Below are 24,764 nucleotides of genomic sequence, written 5' to 3'. Positions count from 1 at the left end.
GGATATATGGTGTGGTCATTTGGGTACGTGGCATCATTTGGAGAAAGAAGAGGGAACGATTTCTAGCTGACTTTGAAAATTAATTGTAAATTCCAGGCCGCCTGCTGCGCTATACTGTTTGGCTCGCGTGTTCTCAGGAACCTCTACTACCGATCGGCAGCGTTTTCTGACCATGCTGAAAAAAGTGTTTCAGGGCCCCTTTAAATACTGCGCTACACACTCACGTTTGCAATATGTGAATATATCTGAACAATATGAATGCGTTGTACCAGTGGTGCAAAACAAATGTAAAAGGAGATCACTCTTTTATGAAAGCTACGTTGTACTTTGTGATAATGAAAAAAAAAGCACTCAGCTGGACAAGGTTTAAGGATGACATGGGGGATTGTACACATCACGAAGATCCCAACTTAGTCAAAATTTGATGCTAGATGCGGGTTTTGGCTTTCGTGAAATGTGTGGGTCCACTCGAAACGCTGACGAGCGCCAGAAAATGAAAGACGCCATGCCGATGCTGCCTCCGAAAGCAACATTGTAGGGAAGGGTACAGCCTACAATAAAGCTCTACGCTTACGCACCACATGTGCAACTCCCAAAGAAATCTTTTATTTTCAACAGCGAAGCTGTTAAGCACGGTATAAAAACGGCTGTTCCCCGCAAGAAACCTCGCCGCGCCGTTGCCCAGCAACCACCGACACCACAGCTGTGCAACAACTGGCCTCACCTAGCCTTGCTACCGCGCCAGGTGACGTCATGCCAAGCCGTGCATACGCCAAAGCAGTAGCAACGGAAAAGCCGCCACCAAGGTACAGCGAAGCCGCGCTCGGCAACGGAACCCGCCGCGCCTAGCTACCCCGACAGCTGATGTGACGTCATGAGAAGCCGCGCAAGCGCCAACAACAGCTGCGGAAAAGCCGCGTCGAAGCTACCGAAATGACTAAGTATAATCGCTCAGTTTTAAAAAATGAAGCGTGCACTTGGCCACGCAAGACTTTGTAACAGATAACAATCCAAGAGCCACAAAAAGCTGAAAAATAGCCTTCCATAAACCAAGTTTGAAACCTAGCATTACAGCCAATGATAGCCTAGCCGATAAAGCCTCCTGCATGGATTGATCAGCTTCACTGTCATCAAGCTTCATCATTTTTTTAAGTAAAATTGCTAACGAACAAAGTGCGCTACTCACGAACTTCCCACATTAACATGCAACATGTCCAAGCTAAAAGAAAAGCAGTTCACTCATTCTTTTTTGATGACTCAGTACAGCTGCAATCAAACATAACTTGAACATGTAGCCTTACGTAGCGTGTCCTTTGTACATGCAGGCTACGCTGTTCCAGAAATGAAAATCTGTTAACATGAAATGCCACTGAAGCCAAGGTTTCGTCACAATTACTTGTCATCGTCAGGGCATCAACTGCCTTTCATAGCATTGTTTTATGTAGGGCAACTATGTAGCGCAATTAGGAGGACGTTCCACAATTGCTTATATTGTTACAAGGTGGTATCCTCTTGTCGTCGCTCCTTGAAGCTCAGCTGATATGCTGGCATATTGTTTTTATTCAATCTATTTAATTTAGGTAATCTACTACCGTGACGCTCGAGATATTGCTGAAGGTGCAATGTCCAAGATGTCTACGCAAAATACCAGCCTAACTTTGCGTACTTATCAAATACGCTACTATCGCTACTAACGCTTCGCTTCTCGAGCAAAACATTTTCATTCCTTGTTTTACTCTGCGGCGAGCATTGTGCCCCATTAGTGATGTTTATGCAGTTTCATTTTTATAGGCGCCGTGTAAGCTGTTTATAAGAAAAGTGAAAGGCTCTTAATTGCCCGCTGAACATCTCAGCATAACGGTACTCGACTAGACTGTCGCCACTACAATCTCGCGCACATTTTGGTGACCCAACATAGCAGCCATCGTTTGCCCTTGCACGCATTAAACAGGTGATATATAATTTTTCGTGTACTTCACATAGAATATAAATTTATTTACAAAGTAAAAAGCAGCATTCTACTTTGGCGGCGAATGCAACGACTGCTATGATGACAGGCATTGTATCTGTGACGTTCTTTATTTACTAGTCGGACACATTGGTGTCACTGCCTGAATAATTTCTTCGAGCTTGTGAGATTTAGCGGGCCGCCAGTCGTTTTGCGTAGAGGTCCCACAATAGTTCTTGTTCATCCGATGTGACAGCAGTGCACTTCGCGACAAGGTATGTCTCTCGGTGCTGGCTTCAGGGTAGCAGATGTAGCCGGACACGACGGTATGCATTTCAAGTTTGCGCGATTGGTTATTGGACTTGTGCATACGGTAAGCTGATACTTAGCTATGACAACTGAGCCTCACCGTCAGGCTCATGTAACAATCTCCTCTGTGAGGTATGTAGGCCTTACGCGTTATGATTGCGATAGAAATTATATGGACTCTCTCGGCGGATTTGCCGTCGCCGTCACGTCTCGTATATGTATATGTTTGTATATATACATAAAAGCCACAAATAAAAATAATTCAGAAGAAAAAATTTCGAAGCACGCGACCAGGGATTCGAACCTGCGACCCCTCGCTCCTCAGCGTGCTGCCTTAGACAATTACGCCATGCACATTTTTTGTCTTTATTTCCGGTTGTACGTAACACAAACGAGGACAACAGAATTATCTTACAAGACACCACAAATATGTAAGCACACGTCTACCGTCAACCACTGGATGAACAACATTGTGATTTAAAATTCTTTCATAGTAAGCAGGCGTTCTACCCTAGCCATTCATGAAGGAACACGTTCTTTTGTTTTTTCTACCTTGATTTGCAGGTCTTCTTTCCGGTCACATTATGTCTGTCAATACTACAGAACAATGTTGTTAGTGGGATTCAATCTGTCTCTTTCATTTTCCTGTGCTGCCCTCTGCCGTCTTGGTAGGGGTTTGGTAGGGGCCGGGACAACCGGTATTGCCAGAAGCAAAGCCTCCGAGATGATGAGACGTTTCACGACCTTTCCGCTAGGGGAGAGCGCATGCACGTGGGCGCCGTGAAAAAGGTGGATTACAATCCTCAGATGTCAAACTACTCACGTATGCTGACGATTCTGCGATATTAGTACTTCTTATGAAGGCACTGAAGAATCGCTAAGAGTTTCCCAATGTTTCGCTGAAATTACAGGACGCCACATAAACTGGGGAAAGTGCCTGGGCTTTTGTCATTTTGCGTGGCCCTCTACCCTTGATTTTTTTGCTAACATTAAGTGGACCAAAACGCCAGTAAAGTATCTTGGAGTTTCGCTGGAGTTACACAAATGCACTGATGACTATTGGAAGCAGCAAAGAGAAGAAATAAGCAAAGCGAATAGGCGAAGGGCAAATTATCTGTCCATGTTTGCTAGGGCTACCGTATGCAACTGGTTTTACAGCGAAAGCTGTTATGAGATCACAACAAGGGCCGTTTTTGGCACCGCAGTTGTCCGCCGGCGCCGCCACCGGTGTCTGTAACCACTATCGCGCGAAATAAGAAAAAAAGAACTAAATAAGAAAAAATATCCTCGATGGAACGAGGTTCGAACCTGGGCCCTCTGCGTGGGAGCCCAGTATTCTACCTAAGAGCCATGCCGGTGCTTAAAACTGCTTTGCAAAAAGACCCTATAGAGGTTTCATATCGGGAAGGCACCACATTAACAGATGTAATGTAGTGTCGTAGAAGAGTAAAATAACAACCAGGCGTCACACAACGCGAATTCTGTAACCAGGCGACAAACAATGCGAATTGCGCGAGTGGGTTGTTGAATGCTTCCAACCCATTACAAAGGCCTGTGCCATAATTCTTCATCGTAATCAGCCACAGCATCAACAAAGTGCACATAATGCTCTACAGGTGTTTAGTGGGTGCCACAGTTCTCCGCAGAATAAAGAAAAATAGCATAGTGGCTGCTTCCCTACTTCACAAAAATTATGATGCTTTATAGCGTAGTGGGTTCCTCGCAAGTGCACTTCTATTGGTTGCCAAGGAAGCCCATAAGGCTCACATGATCCACTTGCTCAGGGTCTCAATGAAGTTAATTCCCCCTCTCTCTCTCTTTCCCACGTTAACGTATGTTATAAAGCGTGGTGGCATACTGAAATAACGACTGGCCGTCACACAATGCGAATTACGTAACTAGTGGGCCATTTAAAGCTTCCAACCCATTACAAAAGGCTCAGTCATAATTCTTCATCGTCGTCAGCCATCGCATCAAGAAACTGCACATAATGCCTTACAGATGGTACCCAGCTTCTCCGCAGAATGACGACTAATGTCGTGGTGGGTGCTTCCCAACTTCACAAAAATTATGATTTGTGGCGTAGTGGGTACGTTGCTAGTGCACTTGAATTAGTAGCCACAAGAGAGTTTACAACGGGCTCTAGAAAGGCCGCTCTTCCAGCTTTCGCTGTGACTGTGCTGCGCTTTCCGCGCAGGCCTGGCGTTTTTTTTTTGTGTGTGTGTCTAAGCTATGATACATAATGCAAGTGATGTACTGTTCAAGGGTCAATGTGCAGAAATTGCATAGGGTGTTTGCGACATTTGTGTGGACTGGGAAAGCTGCAGTCGTAACGAATTTGTTTAGACGGGTAAAGAGTGGAGGCCTTGGGTTGGCACATCTGTTCATCAAACAGTTGGTAAATAGGTTTTTTCGTGAGGCATGCGACCCCTTCATGTTAACAGTGCGTCAAACTAAGACTTGTTCGATTGTTGCCCTGAGTTTGTTGTCAGCACTCAAGTGATGACAGGTGCAGTGCAAGGCTATATGAAGGAAGTTGTGGCAAGTGTGTGTTTTTTGAGCGTCCGCTTTTCTACCGACTACCTGTTTTCTGTTGGAAAGAAGAAGCTTTATAGGGATGTATGTGATATTGTCTACAAGCTATTTACAAAAGTAATTGCTAACAGAATTAATACGACATTAGAGTTCAATCAACCAAAGGACCAGGCAGGATTTCGTACAGGCTTTTCAACAATAGACCATAGAGAAATGCGCGGAATACAACCAACCCCTATACATAGCCTTCATAGATTACGAGAAGGCATTTGATTCGGTGGAGACATCAGCAGTCATGCAAGCACTGCGGAATCAGGGCATCGACGAAGCCTATATAAACATAATGGAAGACATCTACAGCGCATCCACAGCCACTATAGTCCTCCCATAAAGAAAGCAACAGAATCCCAATAAAGAAGGGCGTACGGCAGGGAGACACGATCTCTTCAATGCTATTCACCGCGTGTTTACAGGAGGTTTTCAGGGCCCTAGATTGGGAAGAATTAGGGACAAGAGTTCATGGAGAGCATCTCAGTAACCTGCTATTCACTGATGACATTGCATTGATGAGTAACGCGGGAGACGAATTACAGCTCATGATTACTGAACTGAATACGGAAAGTAGAAGAGTAGGTCTGAAAAGTAATATGCATAAAACTAAAGTAATGTGGAACAATCTTGGCAGAGGACAGCGCTTTGAAATAGGTGGCGAGACACTGGAAGTTGTAAAGGAGTACGTCTACTTAGGACAGGTAGTAACCGCAGAGACGAACCATGAGAGTGAAATAACTAGAAGAATAAGGATGGGATGGGGCTCATTCGGCAAGCATTATGAAATCATGAATGGTAGTCTACCACTATCCCACAAGAGGAAGGTATATAACAACTGCATCTTACCGGTACTTACCTACGGGGCAGAAACCTGGAGACTTACAAAAGAGGGTTCAACTTAAATTGAGGACGACGCAGCGAGCGATGGAAAGGAAAATGATAGGTGTAACCTTAAGGGACAGGAAGAGAGCAGAGTGGGTCAGGAAACAAACAGGGGTTAAGGATATCATAGTTGAAATCAAGAAGAAGTAATGGATACGGGCCGGGCACGTAGCCAGGATAACCGGTGGTCAATAAGGGTAACTGACTGGATTCCAAGAGATGGCTGAACGCGTGAGGGGGAGACAGGAAATTAGGTGGGTAGATGAGGTTAAGAAGTTTGTAGGTATAACGTGGCAGCAGAAAGCACAGGACCGGGTTGATTGGCGGACCATGGGAGAGGCCTTTGCCCTGCAGTGGGCGTAGGCAGGCTGATGATGATGATGATGTGATATTGTGTTGCCCATCCTAATGTACACAGCGCTATATACTGCAGGCAAAGGTCAGAATACACTTAAGCGAGTTAAAAAATGGGAGCAGTGCCAAATGCAAAATCTTTCTTTTTTAAATTACACACAGGAACACTACCAGGGCGAACCTTTTTAGAGAAGTGAGGTTTCTATATGCCATGGGGCTCCGAATGCCTAATCTGTAACCAACTTGAAACAATTGACCACGTCTTTCTGCACTGTTGGGAGGGGGTGTACTTTTGGGACGTGTTGCAGAGGACAATAAAAAAAAGAATTTCCTTTAGACCCCTATGGAATTAGGTACTTAGCAATAGACAATGAGGACGAATTACCTTTTGACCTAATCATGATGATTGGCTTATGTATATGGCGCTCACGAATGGCTGGATATTACACCATGCGCCATTCGCTCTTCAGGATATTAACAGCAGAATACAAACACACACAGCGTTGGGTGAAAAGCACGGGACGCCACATGTGGTGAAATTAAAATTACGCGAGACGGGGGCCATGCTGCATCATTGCCCGCGCTGCATTTGCATCATATCGCTGGCGAACCATGCTAGTTTTCCATTTTGGAGTTAGTAGCCCCGCGCCACTCGTGGTCAGTTGGCCAGAGAAAAAGACGAGTGTCCTGTGGCGGGACGAGCTGGTGGGAATGCTTTGCCTCTTGTGGGCTTATGCCACTGGCTAGAAGGGCTGAACCAGAATCACAGTATATATCTTACACCGTGACCAAAATCCCGAGGCTAAATTACAGCGCGAACAGCACGACACCGATGTAGAAAAGAAATGTACGACACAAGCGCTGACTAAAAACTGCTTTATTCTTTCATACGCCAGTGCATATATAAGCCCCAGGCAACCTTACCACACATGCGCCCACAACAATAGCTCTAAAGCAAAACATGTAACAAGGATGATAGTGCATTACATATGCGAAGACATGAAATCATATTCAAATTAGTGCAGGGAAAAGAAGTAAAAGAAGTAAGAAGGACAAAGAACTGCTTTCGTGCTGTAATTTTAGCCTCAGGAATATGTGTGAACAGACCCAAATGAAGTTTTATTTTAGTGAGCAGAATCGACGTCAGCAGGGAATGCAAGCCGTGGCTTCATGCGCCACTGCCAATTTCATGGGTCCCCAATTCGAAAACTCTCCAAAGTTTCGTCAAAGTTGGGATGTGTGCCACCGACTTGTACTTTGACATACAGGCCGTGGTCGCCCGTGCTCGCGCGATTATCTCTTGAGGGGGACCTTTGTACGTCTTGTGCTCTCACCTTAAAGTTTGCGTTCAAGCTATAGACCACACGAAGGTCACTTTGCTCACTGCAGCCCTGCGTTTGTGAAAGGAGTGAGCTGCTAGCTAGAAGAGCCAAAGTAGGGGCTAGCTGAAGTAACAACTGTGACAGTTCGCGCTCGTCCTGTGTATATCTGTGAGTTCTTTTCGGGCTTCCTTCTTTGTGCTTGAGCAGCGCGCAGCAATTTTCTAGCTGCTTGCCATTCTTCCTGTGACATTTTTAATTTCTTGCTATCGCATTCATTGCTTCCCCTTGAGGTGAAACTGTGACTTTTTGTAGACAATAGCACTCGCCTGTCTGCTCTCATAACTGGCACAATGATTGTATTACAGCCGTAGGAAACACAGTTTCCAGCGCCTGTCGCTGTCATGTTCCCCAAAAGACAGCAATAATGGCGTCTTAAATGATGCAAGCTCGGCGCAAATTATGCAACTTTTGCTTAAATGCAGCGGATTGCAAAAAGTTTCATCTGTTGACGCAGTTAATCCCATCACTGCCCGAGCAGGCCCAACGTTGAATTCTATCCACATTCTTTCGCTGCTTCATTTGTGAACAAGGCCCCCGTACGGGAGCCGAAACGTCTTTTTTAAGTTTTTGGTCGGCGTCTTCTTACTTTTGACCCTTGATCACAGACTGCGCTTCTCTTGCGAATGCATCGTGTAGTCTCCCTCTATCTTTCGCAACGAGTAACAACATAACCCATCGAAGTGTTCAAGCATTGCTAAGCTTCGTCAAGATAAAGAAATGCTGACAGTGCACGTAACTGCTCACGAGTGTACTCACAGCCTGAGTGATTCCTTTCTTGGTTTCCTCGCTGATAGCACTGTCAAGCACAAAAGAGTCACCAAAGGTTTCTGCCTGAAAAAAAAAGAAGAAAAAAGAAGAGTAACTACCTGCTAGGCAAGCGTGAGATAATCCATTAACATTAAGTCTAATTGCATAACTTATTCAACACACGGTAACAGTAAACAGCATGAGCTAGTACTAAGTGACATTAGCCAACGTGAGCCGTCATTTATTGATTTATCAGTTAGATTTACTCATTTTATTTCTGTACATCCCCAAAAATCAAAGCAAAAGGCTACGCACTAGCCGACTACAGCCGTCACTTAACCAACAGTAACCAACATAAGCTGACATTAGTCAACTCTACCCGACAGCATTCATTCATTCATTCATTCATTCATTCATTCATTCATTCAAGTTACCCCTACAGGCCCTAGATAGTACAGTGGGTCATTCCACGCCAAACGCCCCAGCCATTTTGGCAACCATCTTAAATGTGTATGAAAGAAATCATCCTGATTTGCTGCATAGAAAACAGCTAAGTGCTAGAATATTCCGGATAGAAAAATTGTTTTTGTCATGTGGGAGCCTTACGAATTTCGCATAATGTCGTCTGAGTGACGTTTGACAGAAAATTCATTCTTAGAGTACCGTTTCCCATTTCAATACCAAATTTTGTTTACATACTAAATACTAAGCAAAGGCATTTGTGTATGGTGTTTGAAACTCAATAACGTTACTGCAATTTTCCTGCCATACAGTATACACCTCCAGAAATCTTGCCAAAATCATTCATGTTTGCATTTTTTCTTTCGTAGTACGGTGCTATGCATGAATGCTACATGAGTAATCAATACTTTCTCTACGGAAGGTATACCTTGCATTAAAAATATTTCTAGACCACTGAAGTTTGTAAATCTTACGAGAAAAAAGCATGAATTTGAAAAAAATCGTCATTTTGGTCACATTGAGATGCAACTTATACCACGTGGTGCTCCCATTAAAAGTCAGCTTCATACCTCAATAGGAAGCAAATAAATAATTCTTCTTATATGACAAGTTTTATCACACAAGTTATATGACAAGGAAGAAAATTATTTTTGAAGTTGCCCACTGACAGCTATCTTGCCATTTGGTCATACGGCATCTTCCTGATTGAAGTTCCCCATTGCCATCAATGGGGAAATTCAAAAATTTTTTTTATTATAAGATTTACTGGTAAATAGACTAATCAATTTAGGTCATCGGCTTCAAGGAGAAACTGCTTCTGTGCTTAATGTTCCTACTAACTTAATGGCTGGAATGTTCCAATATAACTCCGGCAAGAACTTTACCTATCCTGCATAAACTATATGCAGACGCACTTGACTTGTACTACAAATCTGACATAGTTGCTGCATCACCTGATGCAAAATATTATTTAAAGAACCAAATATCAGCAATTGTAAGGTTATTAGCATCACCCACAACAATAACAGTCCGCCTATTTACCTTTTGAACGGCGTAGCACTGGAACCCGTCACTTGCTGTGAATATTTATGTGTTCATACATCATATACTATAAGCGGCACCGCACACACTGAAAACGTTATCAAAAATGTCGGCCGTCTTCTTGGACACTTACGCCGCAGCATTTCCGGCACTCCTTCTTCAGTTAAACTAATACATTACAAAACCTGAATACGACTAAAATTTCAATATTTTGCTTCAGTATGGGATTCTGACTGTGCATGCAAAATTAGCCACTGCCTCGGACCTTGATCAGCATAATTCTCGTTTTATTTTTTCAAACTACAATTGCACTGCTAGCATAACAGTAACGAAAACCAGCATTTTTGCATCGAAATTTTTGCTGCTTGAACAATTTATTTCATAAAATATGATACGGTGGCGTTCTTCACGACACATCAATTTTATCACTGCATTATAAGTCTCATCACTTTGATTATTGCTTTAAGGTAGGTATTCCATTTTGTAAAATCAAATCACTTTCCGAAGCTTTTCTACCATGCATAGCAATTGAATGGAATCACCTCCCTTCCCGACCAAGTGGTGACAATGATCGTTTTTGTGAGGCAGTATAGCCACCATTGCACAAGCACTAGTCTGTTGGAAGTTTGCTTATTGTTCTGTTTACTAATGTATTCTGTTACTTTTTGTTTAATGTTTTATGTACTCTCCTCTGTAATGACTTTGACCTTGAGGGAATATAAATAAATAAATAAATAAACGATTTTTTTAAACTGTGGCTTAAAGTCCAAGCAAGAGTGCTCTTATTTCCAATAATAATTTACAATAATAATTGTTGGGGTTTAACGTCCCAAAACCACGATATGATTTTGACGGACACAGCATAGGCTCCAGAAATTCTGACCATCTGGTGTTCTTTACCGTGCACCTAAATTAAGTACACGGGCCTCTAGCGTTTCCGCCTCCATCGAAAACGCGGCCGCGATTCAGTCCCGCAACCTTTGAGTCGGCAGCCAACCACCATAACCACTAGACCACCGTGGCGGGTGCACTTTTATTTCTGTTTTTGCATATTCAAAATGATATTTATTGTGTAATAGTGAAAACTCTAGTCATGATGCTGCTTTTGTTCTATTTTGGTACAAATATAGCAAATGAAGAAAAAAACAGCACTAAATAGGGGACGAGAAGAGGACACATACACGGCGCTGACACTAACAACCAATGTTTACTGCAAAAGCAAGTGCAATATATAGGACACAGGTATCTGTGCAGAAACACGAAATATAAGCCAAAGTGCACATACATGTGATAATGGCCAAACAGCAAACATTATCAAGAAGTTATCGCACCGCAAAATTAAACAAACACAAAACGGAAAACAGTGCATGTTGCACACCACTTGCGTTACAGTCAAAATGGTTTATTTGACCTACAGAAAAAGCAAAAGAGCCTGTTTTAAACCAACGTTTCACCTGTTTTTCTGTAGGCCAAATACAGGAGTTGTGAGTGTAGCGCATGTGATGTCCGGTACTGTCTGGTTTCCCATTTAATTTTGCGCAACAATTTCTTCAAGTATTAACTAACCAGCGAGCCCAGGAACAAGTTATCCTATGCTACTATATATTTCGTAGATATTTTTTCCTTCTACAATCTAGGTGGTCCTATGAAAATTTGCTTAAGGCGTCCGCTTTGCTTTTGTATGTTGTGGTGCATTTTGTGTACAGCCCATGACCACACGTGGAATAGCAGAATAAGTTATAACGAGGTTAAGTTGAGACTAAGCTTGACGTTTTAACCCTTTGTGCATCAGCGGGACACATACATTCCACTTTCCTTTCTGCATAAAAATTTTTCAACCACATCACCTGTCGCAGTTAGCACAATGCTAAGTGGCTGCTATCTTACCTGAGTCAATGTAAGCTCGAGAAAAAATTGTTTTACCGCGGTTTCAGAAGGTGGCAGTAGTGCCACATTGAAATTTGTTCCATTTGTTACAGAAGCTTCTGAATTTTCTTCTCGTTCAGATAAAATAAAAAAAAAACGGTCATTCAAGATGCCAGGTAATTTTTCTTTTTTTTTCTAGGGAGGCGACTTCAGCTGTACTAGTTCCTTACCCAACCCACTGTCCCATTGCCCACCTCCCTTTAAAAAGGGATAAATAAAGTTCTTCATTCATTCATTCATTCATTCATTCATTCATTCATTCATTCATTCATTCATTCCCAGTCATCATGTGGTTTTGAAGACTTGTGCAGTAACTTGACTGATAAATGCATCGAAGCACAGTCCTTAGCGAAATTGTCACCCTCTTGGCTAACCCTAATTGTGGATAATGGTGCATGGGAATAATTTTCTTGATATCATATACCTCTTGAAAAGTGGGCAGATAATCAAAGACAACATGACTACTCAACCATTTAGACAACGGAAGACGGGACAACAAAATCAACAAAAAATGGTTGGTGTATGCGGTGAAGCGAGCTTTACAGGAGCAGACCACAGCCCTATGAAGGCTTGTAAGGCGAATGTGCAGGTGCTGATCTGCTGCTGTAAATGAGGTGCGCACAACGTTCCTCTGCACAACTTGAGAAGTGCTCCTCTGTGCCACTAGTTTCGGCCGTTCCATCCTAAGTACCCGGTAATGTGATCGCATGAGTCAGTGGGACATAAATGTCCCAGTTTTTTCCGGGAAAGAACTGGCTTGATTTTGCTGAAATTGGTTGTATACTATTTCTTTGTGGCTTATATGTATACACGACAGCCAGTTTTTGTAGCATTGTGTCAAAAATATAGGCGAACTTACAAACCGTGAACGTGATAGCGCCAGTTTCGCATAATTCCTGGTATTGGCGCCGGCGCCATTGTCTGAGAGTGAAAAATCCTGATGGATTCAAAGAATAAAAAAAATGGCGAAGCTTGCACTAAGTCATGCAATGTTTGAAGGAGTGAAGCTGCACTCGTGCGTTCGCTCCTTCGCTCCTCCCGTAGATCTACGGGCATGTCATCTCACAGCCGCCGTTGCTTTTCCAGTTCCATAGTGTTGTCTCGTACGTAGTCGGGGTTTTCGGCTCACCGCCACTGCTTTGCGGCCATTTCTTCGGCTAACCGCGCCAGATGCGCTCGTCATCGATGCTGACAATCTCGGTTGACAGCACGCCGCGATTCTCTGGAAGCGGCCTCTTCCTCAGCAGTGCGAACTTTCCTCGGTCTTCAGACTTCAAATGGCTGCGTCTAGCGTCTGACTGCCCCACGACAGGCCCTTCTATGAAACGGAAGTGGAGGAGCGGTTGCTAGGCAACGCGAGGTGCTCCGAGAGGGTTTTCTGCGGGCACGAATGTTTTAATTAAAACGGCTTCGCTGTTAAAAATTAGGGGCTCCAGCTGGAATCAAACCCAGGTCTTCTTTGTGGCAGTCAGGTGTTCTACCACAGAGCTATGTCACTGCTTAAAGCTGCTTCGAGAAAAAGCCCTACACAGGAATCACATAGGGCGTGGAGTCCCGTTAACAGATGCAGCATTGCGTGGCAGAAGTGTGAAGTCGCACCAGGTGCCACACCATTTGAATTACGACGCACTTGCCTCTGCTATCTCGACGACAATGTCATCGAGATAGCAGAAACAAGTGCGCCACTTCATGCCGTGCAGGATGCTATCCATCATGCGTTCAAAGGTGGTGAGCATGTTGCAGAGACCAAACGATAATTACAGTGAATTCGTATAAGCTGTCTGGTCTTACAAACGCGGTTTTCGAACAGTCAGCCTCGGCCATGGGCACCTGCCAGTAGCCAGAGCGGAGATCCAGGGAAGAAAAAAACTCCGCTCCTTGCAAACAGTCCAGTGCATCGTCAATACGTGGCAACGGATGCACATCCTTTCAAGTAACCTTGTTAAGTCGTCGATAATCGACGCAAAATCGCATGGTACTGTCTTTTTTCCTAACCAGGACGAGTGGCGATTCCAAGGGACTGCTGGAAGGTTGGATCACACTGCGTTTGAGCATGTCGTTCACCTGGTCATTGATAACATGCCTTTTGCTCGCTGATACTCGATAGGGACGTTGTCGAATGGGCGCATGGCTTCCAATATCGATAGTATGCGAAACAGTCGTTGTGCGGCCAAGTGAGGTTGCTTGGCAGTCAAACGAAGATGAGAAACCTTCAAGAAAGCGAAGAAGTTGGTTGTGCTGCATCGTTATAAGCTCGCTGGCAATAGTTGGTGTGAAAGATCGCGGCAGTGACTGAGGAGGTGATGTCTCAAGGGTAGCCCGGTCGGCGAAGTTGTCGATTGTGTGAAAGATTGAAAATGAAGCCAGCGGCTTGGCTCTGCCAAGGCTTTCACGGCGGCACAAAGTAATTGGCTCGTCCGATGGGTTTGACACGTACATCACAGAGGCGCCAGAATTGAACTCAAGGACAGCAAACAGCAATGGTAGTGATCGGCGGCGAACTAGAAGTTCAGACGGTGCAAGAAGCACTGTGCCGCCACTTACAGAGTTACAATAGATGCTGACAAGAGCAGTCGACCAGGCCGGCAGGACAGTGTCTTCAGAAACTGCAATTTTGCAACAAGAGTACATGTCATCGATAAATCTGTCAAAAGCAGAAACAACTCGATTTTGGCGTGGGTGCAATTGATGATCGCATGATGTGTGGAGAGAAAATCCCAACTTAATATGATGTCATAAGAACATGATGGCAACACTATGAATTCGACGACATAGAGGACATTCTGAATGACGACACGGGCTGTTCAGGCGCCGGACGGCTCGAGGTGCGGTGTGTTGGCTGCATGAAGGGATAGTCCAGAAAGTGGCATCGTTACTTCTCCGAGGCGGCAGCAAATGCAGGCATCAATCGCTGAAAGAGCAATGCCGGTGTCGACGAGAGCTAGCGTCAATATTTCTTCTATTGCGACTTCAATAACGTTTTTCAGAGAAATTTGAGACCTTATACATTTCGCTGGCACCGCAGTTCTTGCCTCCTGAACTGCGCTATGTAGTTTTCCTGGCGCAGAGGGCTCCGCTGTCAGTGCATGGGGGAAGGTGAATGGCGAGAGGAGAATGCTGTCTCGGCGACAGGAGCAGATTCATAGCTGTCCGAATAGCTACGGTGGGGTCGACATGACAGATGGTGGACGCACATTGTTGGAGACGTTCGGTGCACGATGGTGACAGTAACGTGCCATGTGTCCAGCAAGGCCCCAAAGAAAACAAATAGAACTGTTGTCTTCCGTGCGCCAAGGGTCTTCAGCTCATGTGTACTGTACTGCTGGTCGAACAGGTGGAGATATTGGCGGGCACATAGGCGGGTGACGTGGGCCGTAACATTGCAGCACAGGCCTTGAAGCGACTTCGGCGCACGTCGGGGGAGCAGCAGTCGGAGCCTGATGGAGAAAAGGTGGAACGTGGTCGGCTGCCTGGTGATGTTTTGGAGAGCGGGCGCCAACTCGAATGGCAGTGAATAAGCGAAATCAGCAAAAGCTGACGAGCGACTTCTCGGACGAAATCCTTAATCTGCAGCAGCAGGGATGTGGTATCAGGAGAAACAGCCAAGCCCGACATTGAAGTCGCCCGTGGAGGAGATTGGCGGGTGGCTGCGCGTTGTTTGCGCAGTTCATCGAAACTTTGGCAAAGACTTATTAAGACACTGTTGACGGGTTTGAGGCTCGTGTACTTAGATTTAGGTGCACGTTAAAAAAACCCCAGGTGGTCGAAACTTCCGGAGCCCTCCACTACGGCGTCTCTCATAATCATATCGTGGTTTTGGGAAGTAACCCCCACCCCCTCCAGAAAAAAAAAAAAAGAACAACTGTTGACGAGTTCTTAGCCGGCAACATCTGGAAGACATCGTCTTCAATCCCTTTCAATAGATGCCTGATCTTCTCAGCATCGACCATTGTGACATCAACGCGGTTACATAGATCAACATCGTCTTCTCTTGTGAAATTCTCACCGCTCTACTGTGCACGACCATGCAAACGTTGCTCGGCTCGAAGCTTGAGAACCGCGGAGCGCCCGAATACCTCCGTCACGTGAGTTTTGAAGGCAGCCCATGTTGGGATGTCACGTTGGTGGTTTCGATGCCACACACTGGCGACACCGCTCAAGTAAAATGACAGGTAATTAAGCTTTCCTGCGTCGGTCCCAGTGGTTGATCACGCTCACCCGTTCGTAGTCAGTGAGCCAGTCTTCCACATCGTGCTCGTCTGCACCGCTGAAGATTGGTGGGTCGCGTTGACGCAATGGGCCATGACAGACCACTGTAGTCACCGGGGCACCGAGTTGTTGTGGTAGTGTCGGTCCCTCTTTCAGCATTGCAGAGGCTGGCTTGAGTTTCCGGTTGCGAAGTTCGAGATTTTCGTACCCACCAGCTCCACCACTTCGCCATGGCGCCCTCGTGAACTGCTGAGTGATCAGGGTCGTGTATTTTTATTTATTTATTTATTTATTCAATACTGCGGACTCGTGGTCCATGCAGGGTGGTTATTACAAATACAAATACAAAAGAAGTAGCAATGACACAACAATAATAAAGGGTGAAGAACGTATTCTTCTCGAACGTGCTGCAATCACTCTTATCTGAATGCCAAATTATTCACCGCACCACTACCGCTTATCACCCTCAGACCAATGGCTTAACTGAAAGATTTAACCGAACTCTTGGTGACATGTCGATGTACGTTGCGTCAGACCACTGCAATTGGGATCTTGTATTTCTGTTTGTCACATACGCGTACAACACTGCCTCTCAAGCTACTACCGGATTCGCACCATTCTTTCTGCTTTACGGCCACGAACCCTCCAACACCATTGATGCGGTTCTCCCATACCGTCCGGACTCTGCCGACTGCCAACCTCGGTCTGTGGTCGCTCAGCACGCTGAGAAATGCCGACAACTGGCCCATTCATTCACGTACGATCAACACTGTGGCCTAAAAGAGTGCCATGACTCCAAGACACCTCCTCACCCTTTCACCATCGACTCCCTCGTGTGGCTTTGGGTACCGCCAGTTGCTGCTCCCGGCCTTTCGTCTAAGGTCCTTCCGAAGTACCACGGACCTTACCGCATGGTTGCACAAACTTCTCCCGTTAATTATGTGGTCGAACCCGCTACGCCATCTTCCAATCTCCATCGTCGCAGGCGAGAGACAGTCCACATTGACCGCCTCAAGCCATATTATGATCCTCTCACCTCTCTCTAGGTCGCTAGGATGGCTACCTCTCAATACCGGGGGTGATTGTGAGTAAGAAGATCGACACGCACAGAAGCCCATCGCCATCGGCTGGCACGCTTTGACAGTTCGCTCTCTGGCTACGCCCTTCCTGCTGCTGCTACGATCGTCGCTGTCGTTCAGTGCCTCAATAAAACCCCGTAACACGTGTTGCGTATATTCTACGTGACAGCCAACATGGACGCCATGACGATGAAGAAATTGAAGGAAAAATCTTCACTACAGAACTTCATGGGGTTGACCGTGTCATGAAGTGATTTTAGCCCCGGTGAGTACCAGTACACTTCTGCAAACGAGAACTCACAGGTGTGATTTGAAAATTCCGTGAAGTTACCCGCGCTGCTCTTCGCCCAAGATGTGTTTTTTTTTTACTTTGACTGCATCTAATATGCTGGCACTCAGCGCCGTGCTCGCATGGCTCGCACTTTTCCGCCGCATGCGGGCGACAATGCGCATGCTGTCGCCTCGTCTGTTGTCCTTTCACTGTTCCATCTCTAATGCTTCTCATCCAAATGATGTACCAACCAGCCCAGGCCAGCAGAGAGGTGAAGCACTCATTCAGGGTCGGCAGTGGCATACAAATGTAGCCGACGCAACCTACGCCGAGGAAATGCTGAGGAAGCACCAAGAAATACGTCATGGAGGGCCCCTCAGCAAGTTAACTTTCACAGTGACATAAGGCGGCCTCACCACAATGAAGGCTTCCTCAATGAAGTAAGGAATCCTTGAATACATATGATCAGCAAAAATGCTCCATTGTTTAGACCAAGAGGAATGTTTATTGTTTGGACCAAAAAACAGCCTATAAGCAAGACAGCATCACATACGACAAGCGCATGCAAGCCCAAGGCAAGGCTGCGGACGAGTTGAAGCCGATGAACCCGAAGGCGGTGCCAGCAGCAAATGCGTGAAAAAAAGCAAAAATTACTTTCTCACGCAGGCAGAAGCTGCCAGAAGTGCAGAAAATACAATTTTAAGTTTTTGTTTTCAAGCAAAGTTTATCTGCGCGGGTGTTTTACCTCTACCAATCGGATTACCCACATCACTGTTGGCTGATGCTATGGGTCATTTTTTTCCCCACCTTCCGAGCTAAATTAAAAATATAATTCCTTGTTTACGGGACAACAGGATGCCCATTGCTGCTGATGTGACAGACTATCTTCTGATTTTCACAACAATAAAAAAAAAAATTTTTTTCCATGCGGTTGATAGTCCCTTTAACCTTTTGTAGGTTTGCCTTATTTTTTACATGATGACATAAAGATCGGCTGTGGTATATTGATATAAACTACAAAGATATAGTATAAAACAAATTTCATCAATATCAAACCAGTAGTTTACTGAAAAAAAAGTGGGACACATATGTCCCACTGATTCATGAGAGTGTTTTCAAAAAGTGGGAAAACATTGTCCCACTGCCTCATGAAGGTGCCATCTCGCGATTTCATCAACGGGTATTTGCAATGAAACGACCGACGCAAGTGGCACAGAGCATCACTTCTTGAGTTGCGCGGACCTCATTTCCAGGAGTAGAACACCACCTGCACCTGCGCCTCTTGTGAGCCTTCATAGCACTTTGGTCTGTTCCTGTAAAGCTTACTTCACTGCATGCACCAACCATTTTTTTGCCCATTTGCCTATCCTTGCCTTGGCTGTCGAAATTGTTGAGTAAGGCTATTGCCCTAAATATGTGCCTATTTTTCAAGAGGTATATGATATCAAGAAAAATACTTCCACGTACCAATATCCGCAATTACACAGAGGGATGAGCATGGCAATTTCGCAGGGGATTGTGTTTCGACACATTTATCGGTCAAGCGATGGGGCAAATTTACAAAAACACGTGATGACTGGAAGCTAAAATTACCTCTCTGAAAAACCAGAAAAAGAGGAAATTATCCGGCATTTTGATTGGTAGGTTCTTTCTATCTGAAGAACAGGAAAATTAAGAAGCCATCATAAAAAATTCATTGAAATCCAACACCATCGTAACACTACTTCCGCCCTTTGAAAGCATGGTAAAAGAATGTTTCTCGAGATTAGGAAGACTTAGGTAAGATACGAGTGACTTAGTGTTGCGCTAATTGCAACGGGTGATGTGGGGGAACATTTTTTCTGCAGACAGGGGGAAAAGTAGGACATATGTGCCCTGCTGTCGCACCAAGGATTAAGACAGGAACAAGAAGGGACACAAAGAAGCGCCAAGTTTGAGCCATGTTTTTTCTGCAGCCGGATTACAAATTTATAAAATGAGATGAGACAACTGCAGCACAACTGCAGCATGCACAGGCAGACAGGCATCGAGGAATGATAGTTCCTTCTTTCAAAAGGATAGTGAAAGTGTACTAACACAGCCTCTGCCTAGCTTTCAAATAGTTGCCTATCCAATTATCAATCTAGTGGATTCTTCTTTGTGTTTACGCACACTGACACACTCATGAAAAAGTGGCAGAAAACCACACATGCAGCAATGCATGGCTAGCCAAACCATCGCACATTCCCTTACATTGCTGCAGCACTCTCTGAGCCTATCAGTGAGACATTGCTTGCCCTGCACAGTGTTTACCACACAACAAGGCTATCCGGTACACAACACATACTTTGCAGGATACATAACATTTTCTGTGATCCTTATCATAGCCCAGACTTCTTCAGCTATTGTGTAGTTGCTTTTGCTGTTTTCCCAGCATGTTCAGCGCCGTGAAAACCGTGTTGACGTTTGCCGGGGCACCTACCTTTTTATGTTGCGGGATATTTTGTGCAGGTATGGCATGGTGGCAAACTTCCATCGGCCATAAAAGCAGCTGTTAGAGTTGGCCTGGCAGCTGGAAGGCAGCTTTCTGAGCAGTGATTTTGTCTTTGTGTGCAAATATAAGGCTGATAGTTGAACCGGCAACTAGTATTCAAAGGCTAGGTAAAGATTGTGTCAGTACGCCTTCACTATCCTTAACCAAAGAAGGAACAATCATTCCTCAATACCACTCTGTATGTGCATGCCTGAGTTGTCACACCTCATGTACAAATCTGTGATCCAGCTTCAAATAAAGCATGGTTGAAAGTCAGTGCTTGTGTTCGCCTTTTCATGCCTATTTTAATAAGTTTATGTGCTAAACACTAAGAATATGTCGCGCTAACAAGGCTAGAAGTCTGCCCTTGCCAAGTTCAGAAGAGCAGCTAGGGCTTGTTGGTACGCAACATTCAGTAGAACAGCGCAAACTTAGAGGGGCACAGAAAGCAAGAAAACACAGAAGGAAACAACATTAGTGTAGTCTTGCCTTCTGTGACTTCATCTCCTGTGTCTGTGGCCTGACTGCCACGTCCTTCTACCTCCTTTTTGGCTTCTCCAACGCCCACAAGCTGTGTAAGATCGCATTTTAAGTGCTTCTGATGAGAATATCTTTTTGCCATTTTATTCGACACCATTTAGCCTCTTTGGTGCTGTAGCCAAGTGGTTTTATTTGGTGGCTGTTTGACCCGAACTGGCCTCGCAGGGTTCTCGCCATCAGCCACAAACACTGGCTTGTCCAGCCTATGTCACCCATCCACACATACTAGTTGCTGGTTGTACATCTCATAATAAAAGAAAAGGTATTTGTTTATTAGACCGGTGCAGAAATCGCCTACACTCAGCCATACACTGGCTTCTGTGGTTTGAACATCTCTCACGTGGAGATCTTCGGATACTTGAGCATTGCAGCAATGCAGTCATGCCGGTGATACAGTGTCACTTCACAGAAGTGTTGCTACCAAAATTAGCTTCTTCTGCTGCTGCACTACTAAAACACAACAGGGCTTTGCTATTATTCACAAGTGCAGAATACAGCTGCCAGTGAGACAGCTCAGTGTCACTATCTGGAGACTGGTGCTTGCCCAATGATGTCAACATTAAAATATGACGTGAGACGAAACATTTGCAAACTTGTTAGACTGAGAAACTTGTCCTCACCGTTTTCATGTTAGTAAATCTGAAATAACATGCAGTCACGGTAAATTGTTATTCAAAACGAGTGTTCTTCTCTGGTCCAAAATTTTCAGAGGACTCACCTCGGTTACGTGACCAGTGGCTTTAACGAAACGTTCGAACTCGGCGTTGCTGACCTCGTGTACGTCAACGTAGAAGTCATTGACCCGAACTGGCCTCGCAGGGTTCTCGCCATCAGCCACAAACACTGGCTTGTCCGTTCCCATCTCAAACTGACCGCCACGCACAAGCGCCATTTGGTTCGTTCTCGGGTGCTCTGTGCCACCTGGACAAACATGGATGTCACATTCATGCCTGTTTCGTCACTGACTGTTACAGGTCAGATTACTAGGCACCAAAACTGAGCAGGTAAAACGTCTTAGGTATCCAAATTCATAAATGTAGGCACATTTATATTTTATGAGAAGCGTTTTAAATGCAGATGTGTACAATATATTTTCATAACATGAAAAGCTAAAATGTTGCAATTTTTTATGATGCACACACAATTGTACTGTTTTATTTCAAAAGGAAAACAAAACTTATACCTTTAATCCACTATAATCAGCAGCAAAACTAAAAAAATGAGGCACGAAAAGAGATAAATCAAACTTAAAAAAGAAAGCATTCCATCTGACTCATAAGCAGCAACCTTAGGTTCTTGAATTGCCCCTGCCGTTTTATTCATGCCGTCGAGACAAAAGACGGCACGCAACCACATCTTGCAGCACAGCTAGCCTGCCTAATGAGTTGACCAGGCTCCCTAAGACTCTTGTTTATGCACCTACATAGGTGCCCACTACACTCAATAGGTCAGTTTATTCATGTCATAGAATGGTGAGGACTATAATGACAACAATTATTGGAACAAACAGCAATGACCACACATGAAATCTGTGATCATAAAAAACTGTTAAGAGACATGACATGAATTATAAAAGGAAGTAGTTCCACAGATTAATGAAGGCTACAAAGAAATTAATGACAGTGAAAGCTATAACAATATTTTTTTCAAAAGCAGAGATAAAATGCAGGAAGTTGTTAGAAAAACACAACAATTATTGTGATAGCAAAACAGAAAAATAATAATAAAGAAATTAAAGGATGCAAAAGAAAAAAATATAAAGGTGAAAGAACTTTTTGCAGCAAAACCTAAACAAGGAAACGGAAACAAATAACAGGAAGGGTGCCCATCTGCGTTTCTGTGACCTCATTTACTTTGCACCAAAAGAAAAAAAGCTTTCTTCATATAAAAATCCCCGCAAACCAGCCCAAAACAAAATTCTACTTGGATCAAGGTGAAGCTAAAAGAAACCACTCTAGTTCCATATGAAACCTGCGAGCTTTCTGCAATTTAAAAGGAAATGGTAGCATTTTCAAGAGTTAAAACACTGAAAAATGTAAGGACTGTTCGAGATAGTTGATAGAAATTTTGGGGTAAAATGGAATTGATATTCTCTACAAATCTTGTATTGTTAGTACCTAACAAGCCCCCCACATCACCCCATCACTAGAAAGCGGGGTTCCACTTTTGACGAGAGGATGTTCCAGCTCCTACTTGAGGCACAGCAACCAGATTACCATGCATCCCATTGCCTTCATTCTACAAAGATAGGGCGTGCAAACACGGACACAAGAAAGAAGTCAGGACACCACAAACGCCGACTAACAATTGAAGAGATGCACAACGGCGGAAAAGAAAGAAGGCACAAAAACTTATCTGCGCATGCCCATGCAATAGGCGAACCTATCAATCCGGCACGCGTGGGGGTCTACGTGGAAGATAACTGTTAAGGCAATTGATTTCATCTTTATGCAAGTTAATCTATGGTTAACCTGTTATCTGCCACCAACATGTGGGAACAAAAGGCTGGAAGCAAGCAAATATTTATTTGCGGAGTAACTAGGCTGATGTCGCAGCCATGATGTAGAGTAGAGTAGAGTAGACCCTAGAAGCTGTGGCTCATACCCATACTGGGGGATCGGCCAAGAACCGGTTAGGCCACAATCCGAGCTTCCCTGTCCCTTCGTCTTTTTCTGCGGACCAAAGCACACTGTCCACTACAGTGCTATCGCCTGTCCAATGCCCACTACACACTCAATGATGTAGTCATAAAATAATGCCACATATTAAATGTCTAGGTTCAATTTTTTTAAACACATATCATGGATACACATAATGACAGTCATGCTTGAATTGTCGAGCTTGTATTGGAAGCTTGAATTGCTTCAGCTGTCGACAAAGGTGGGCGTTAGGTGGGCTTGAAGCTCCGCGAAGATCGTCTTATGAGGCACCGACAGTAAGGGTCAGCGTGTCGGTGGGATAAAAATGAACCATGCTCGTTTGAAGGAATCTGGTCCAGAGCAGCTAAGGATGAAATGTGGAGAATGAGCGTCCGAAGGCTCATTGCGTACGGCAGAGGTGGGACCATTATATGGTTCCTAGGAAGTGGGCAGCAAGAAAGCGCGTTGGCATCCTAGTGTTCATTACCAGACTTGTATGTAATATTGAAGTCATATTCTGGCAGATGAAAAATCCAGAGACCAAGGCCCCCAGACAATCTCTTGAGTGTCAAGAGCCAGCATGAAGGTGATGGTCTGTAACCACAGTAAAATGGCGGCTGTGAAGATAAGGATGAAACTTCTGTACATGCCAAATGATGGCTAGACAGCCCCTGCTCAGTCATGGTAAATTCTTTGCAGCATTTGTTTGTCCATACACGGGTTGCATATGCGATGACCCTCTCACAAGAAGTCTTGTTTTGCTGTAGGAGAATACCAGCATTGCTGTGGCCACTTGCATGCATATGCAGGAGTGTAGGCAGGGTTTCGTTGAAATGGCAAAGTACTGATTAGGATGTGAAGGCACACTTCAGATGGGCAAATGCTGATTCACATTCGGGCGACCCCACAAAGGGAACGCTTGATCTGAACACTTTCTTCAAAGACGAAGCTACTGAGGCGAACTCTCAAATAAAAATATGAACCGAGGCCAGACCTCCATCTGGCTTTTTCGGGACGCAGGAAGTGTAGAACAGTGGAAACCTTGCCAGGGCTAGGACGAATGCCATCCTTGCTCACAATGTGGCTTAACATTTAATTGTCTTGCTCGCAAAACGATGCTTTTTGGTGTTCAGCTGAAGGCCTGCATTTGCAAGACACGTGAGAATTTTGTCCAGACGCTGCAGCTGCTTAGGGAATGTTGATGAGAAAATAACGATACCGTCCAGATAGCACAAGCAAATCTTCCACATCAGCCCTCGCAAAATGCTCTCAATCATGCGCTCGAATGTTTATGGCGCATTACAAAGGTCAAATGGCATGATGTTGAATTCGTGAAACCCATCTGGTGTTGAAAACGCTGTTTTTTCTTTATCGTCCACATGCATCGATATCTGCCAATAGCCCGAACGCAGGTCTGGACTCGAGAAGTACTTGGTACCCCGCAGCTCCACCACTTGTGATGGAACTGTTAATGCGACCTTTATTAGGTCCTAAAGACACGGTGAAGCGACCACATACAAGGCACAGATCCCAGTCAGGAGGACGAGTTCCCACAACCGATGACGAAGAAGAACGCCACATGCTGATGAACATGTATGGAGAACGAAGATATGTCGAATAAATGCCCACAATATTGACAAGCTGTCTTCCAGTACATGCATGATTAGGGGAATATTGTGTAGGGTGTGTTTCTCACTACTTATGACAGTCAAACTTCTTATCCATAAATCCTTGTTGTTGTCTCACATAAATTATGGTGATCTGGTTTGAGGCATGTAGCTTTGACAAACGCAGAAAAAGGCTGTTCATGTCATAAGTTCTTGAGTGTCGAGAGTCAGCATAAGGTGTGATGGTCAGTAACCACAGTGAAATGGTGA

The 24,764-nt window shown here is 44.6% G+C and overlaps 1 protein-coding gene across 1 annotated transcript in view; it reads right to left on the bottom strand.

The window, feature by feature from the left end:
* LOC119395690 (formylglycine-generating enzyme) overlaps nt 1–24,764 on the bottom strand; it is a 100,489-nt gene that overhangs the window by 65,410 nt on the left and 10,315 nt on the right. The window contains exons 2-3 of the mRNA XM_037662693.2: nt 20,967–21,169; nt 8,218–8,292 (exon numbers count right to left, since the gene is read on the bottom strand). Coding sequence (XP_037518621.1) covers nt 8,218–8,292; nt 20,967–21,169 — 278 coding nt within the window. The remainder of the gene's footprint in view (nt 1–8,217; nt 8,293–20,966; nt 21,170–24,764) is intronic.

This window comes from Rhipicephalus sanguineus, chromosome 6 (assembly GCF_013339695.2).
Source record: "Rhipicephalus sanguineus isolate Rsan-2018 chromosome 6, BIME_Rsan_1.4, whole genome shotgun sequence".
In the NCBI taxonomy this organism is placed as follows: Eukaryota; Metazoa; Arthropoda; class Arachnida; order Ixodida; family Ixodidae; genus Rhipicephalus; species Rhipicephalus sanguineus.
The sequence above is the reverse complement of the archived record's forward strand: the minus strand, read 5'-3'. Positions and strand labels throughout refer to the sequence as shown.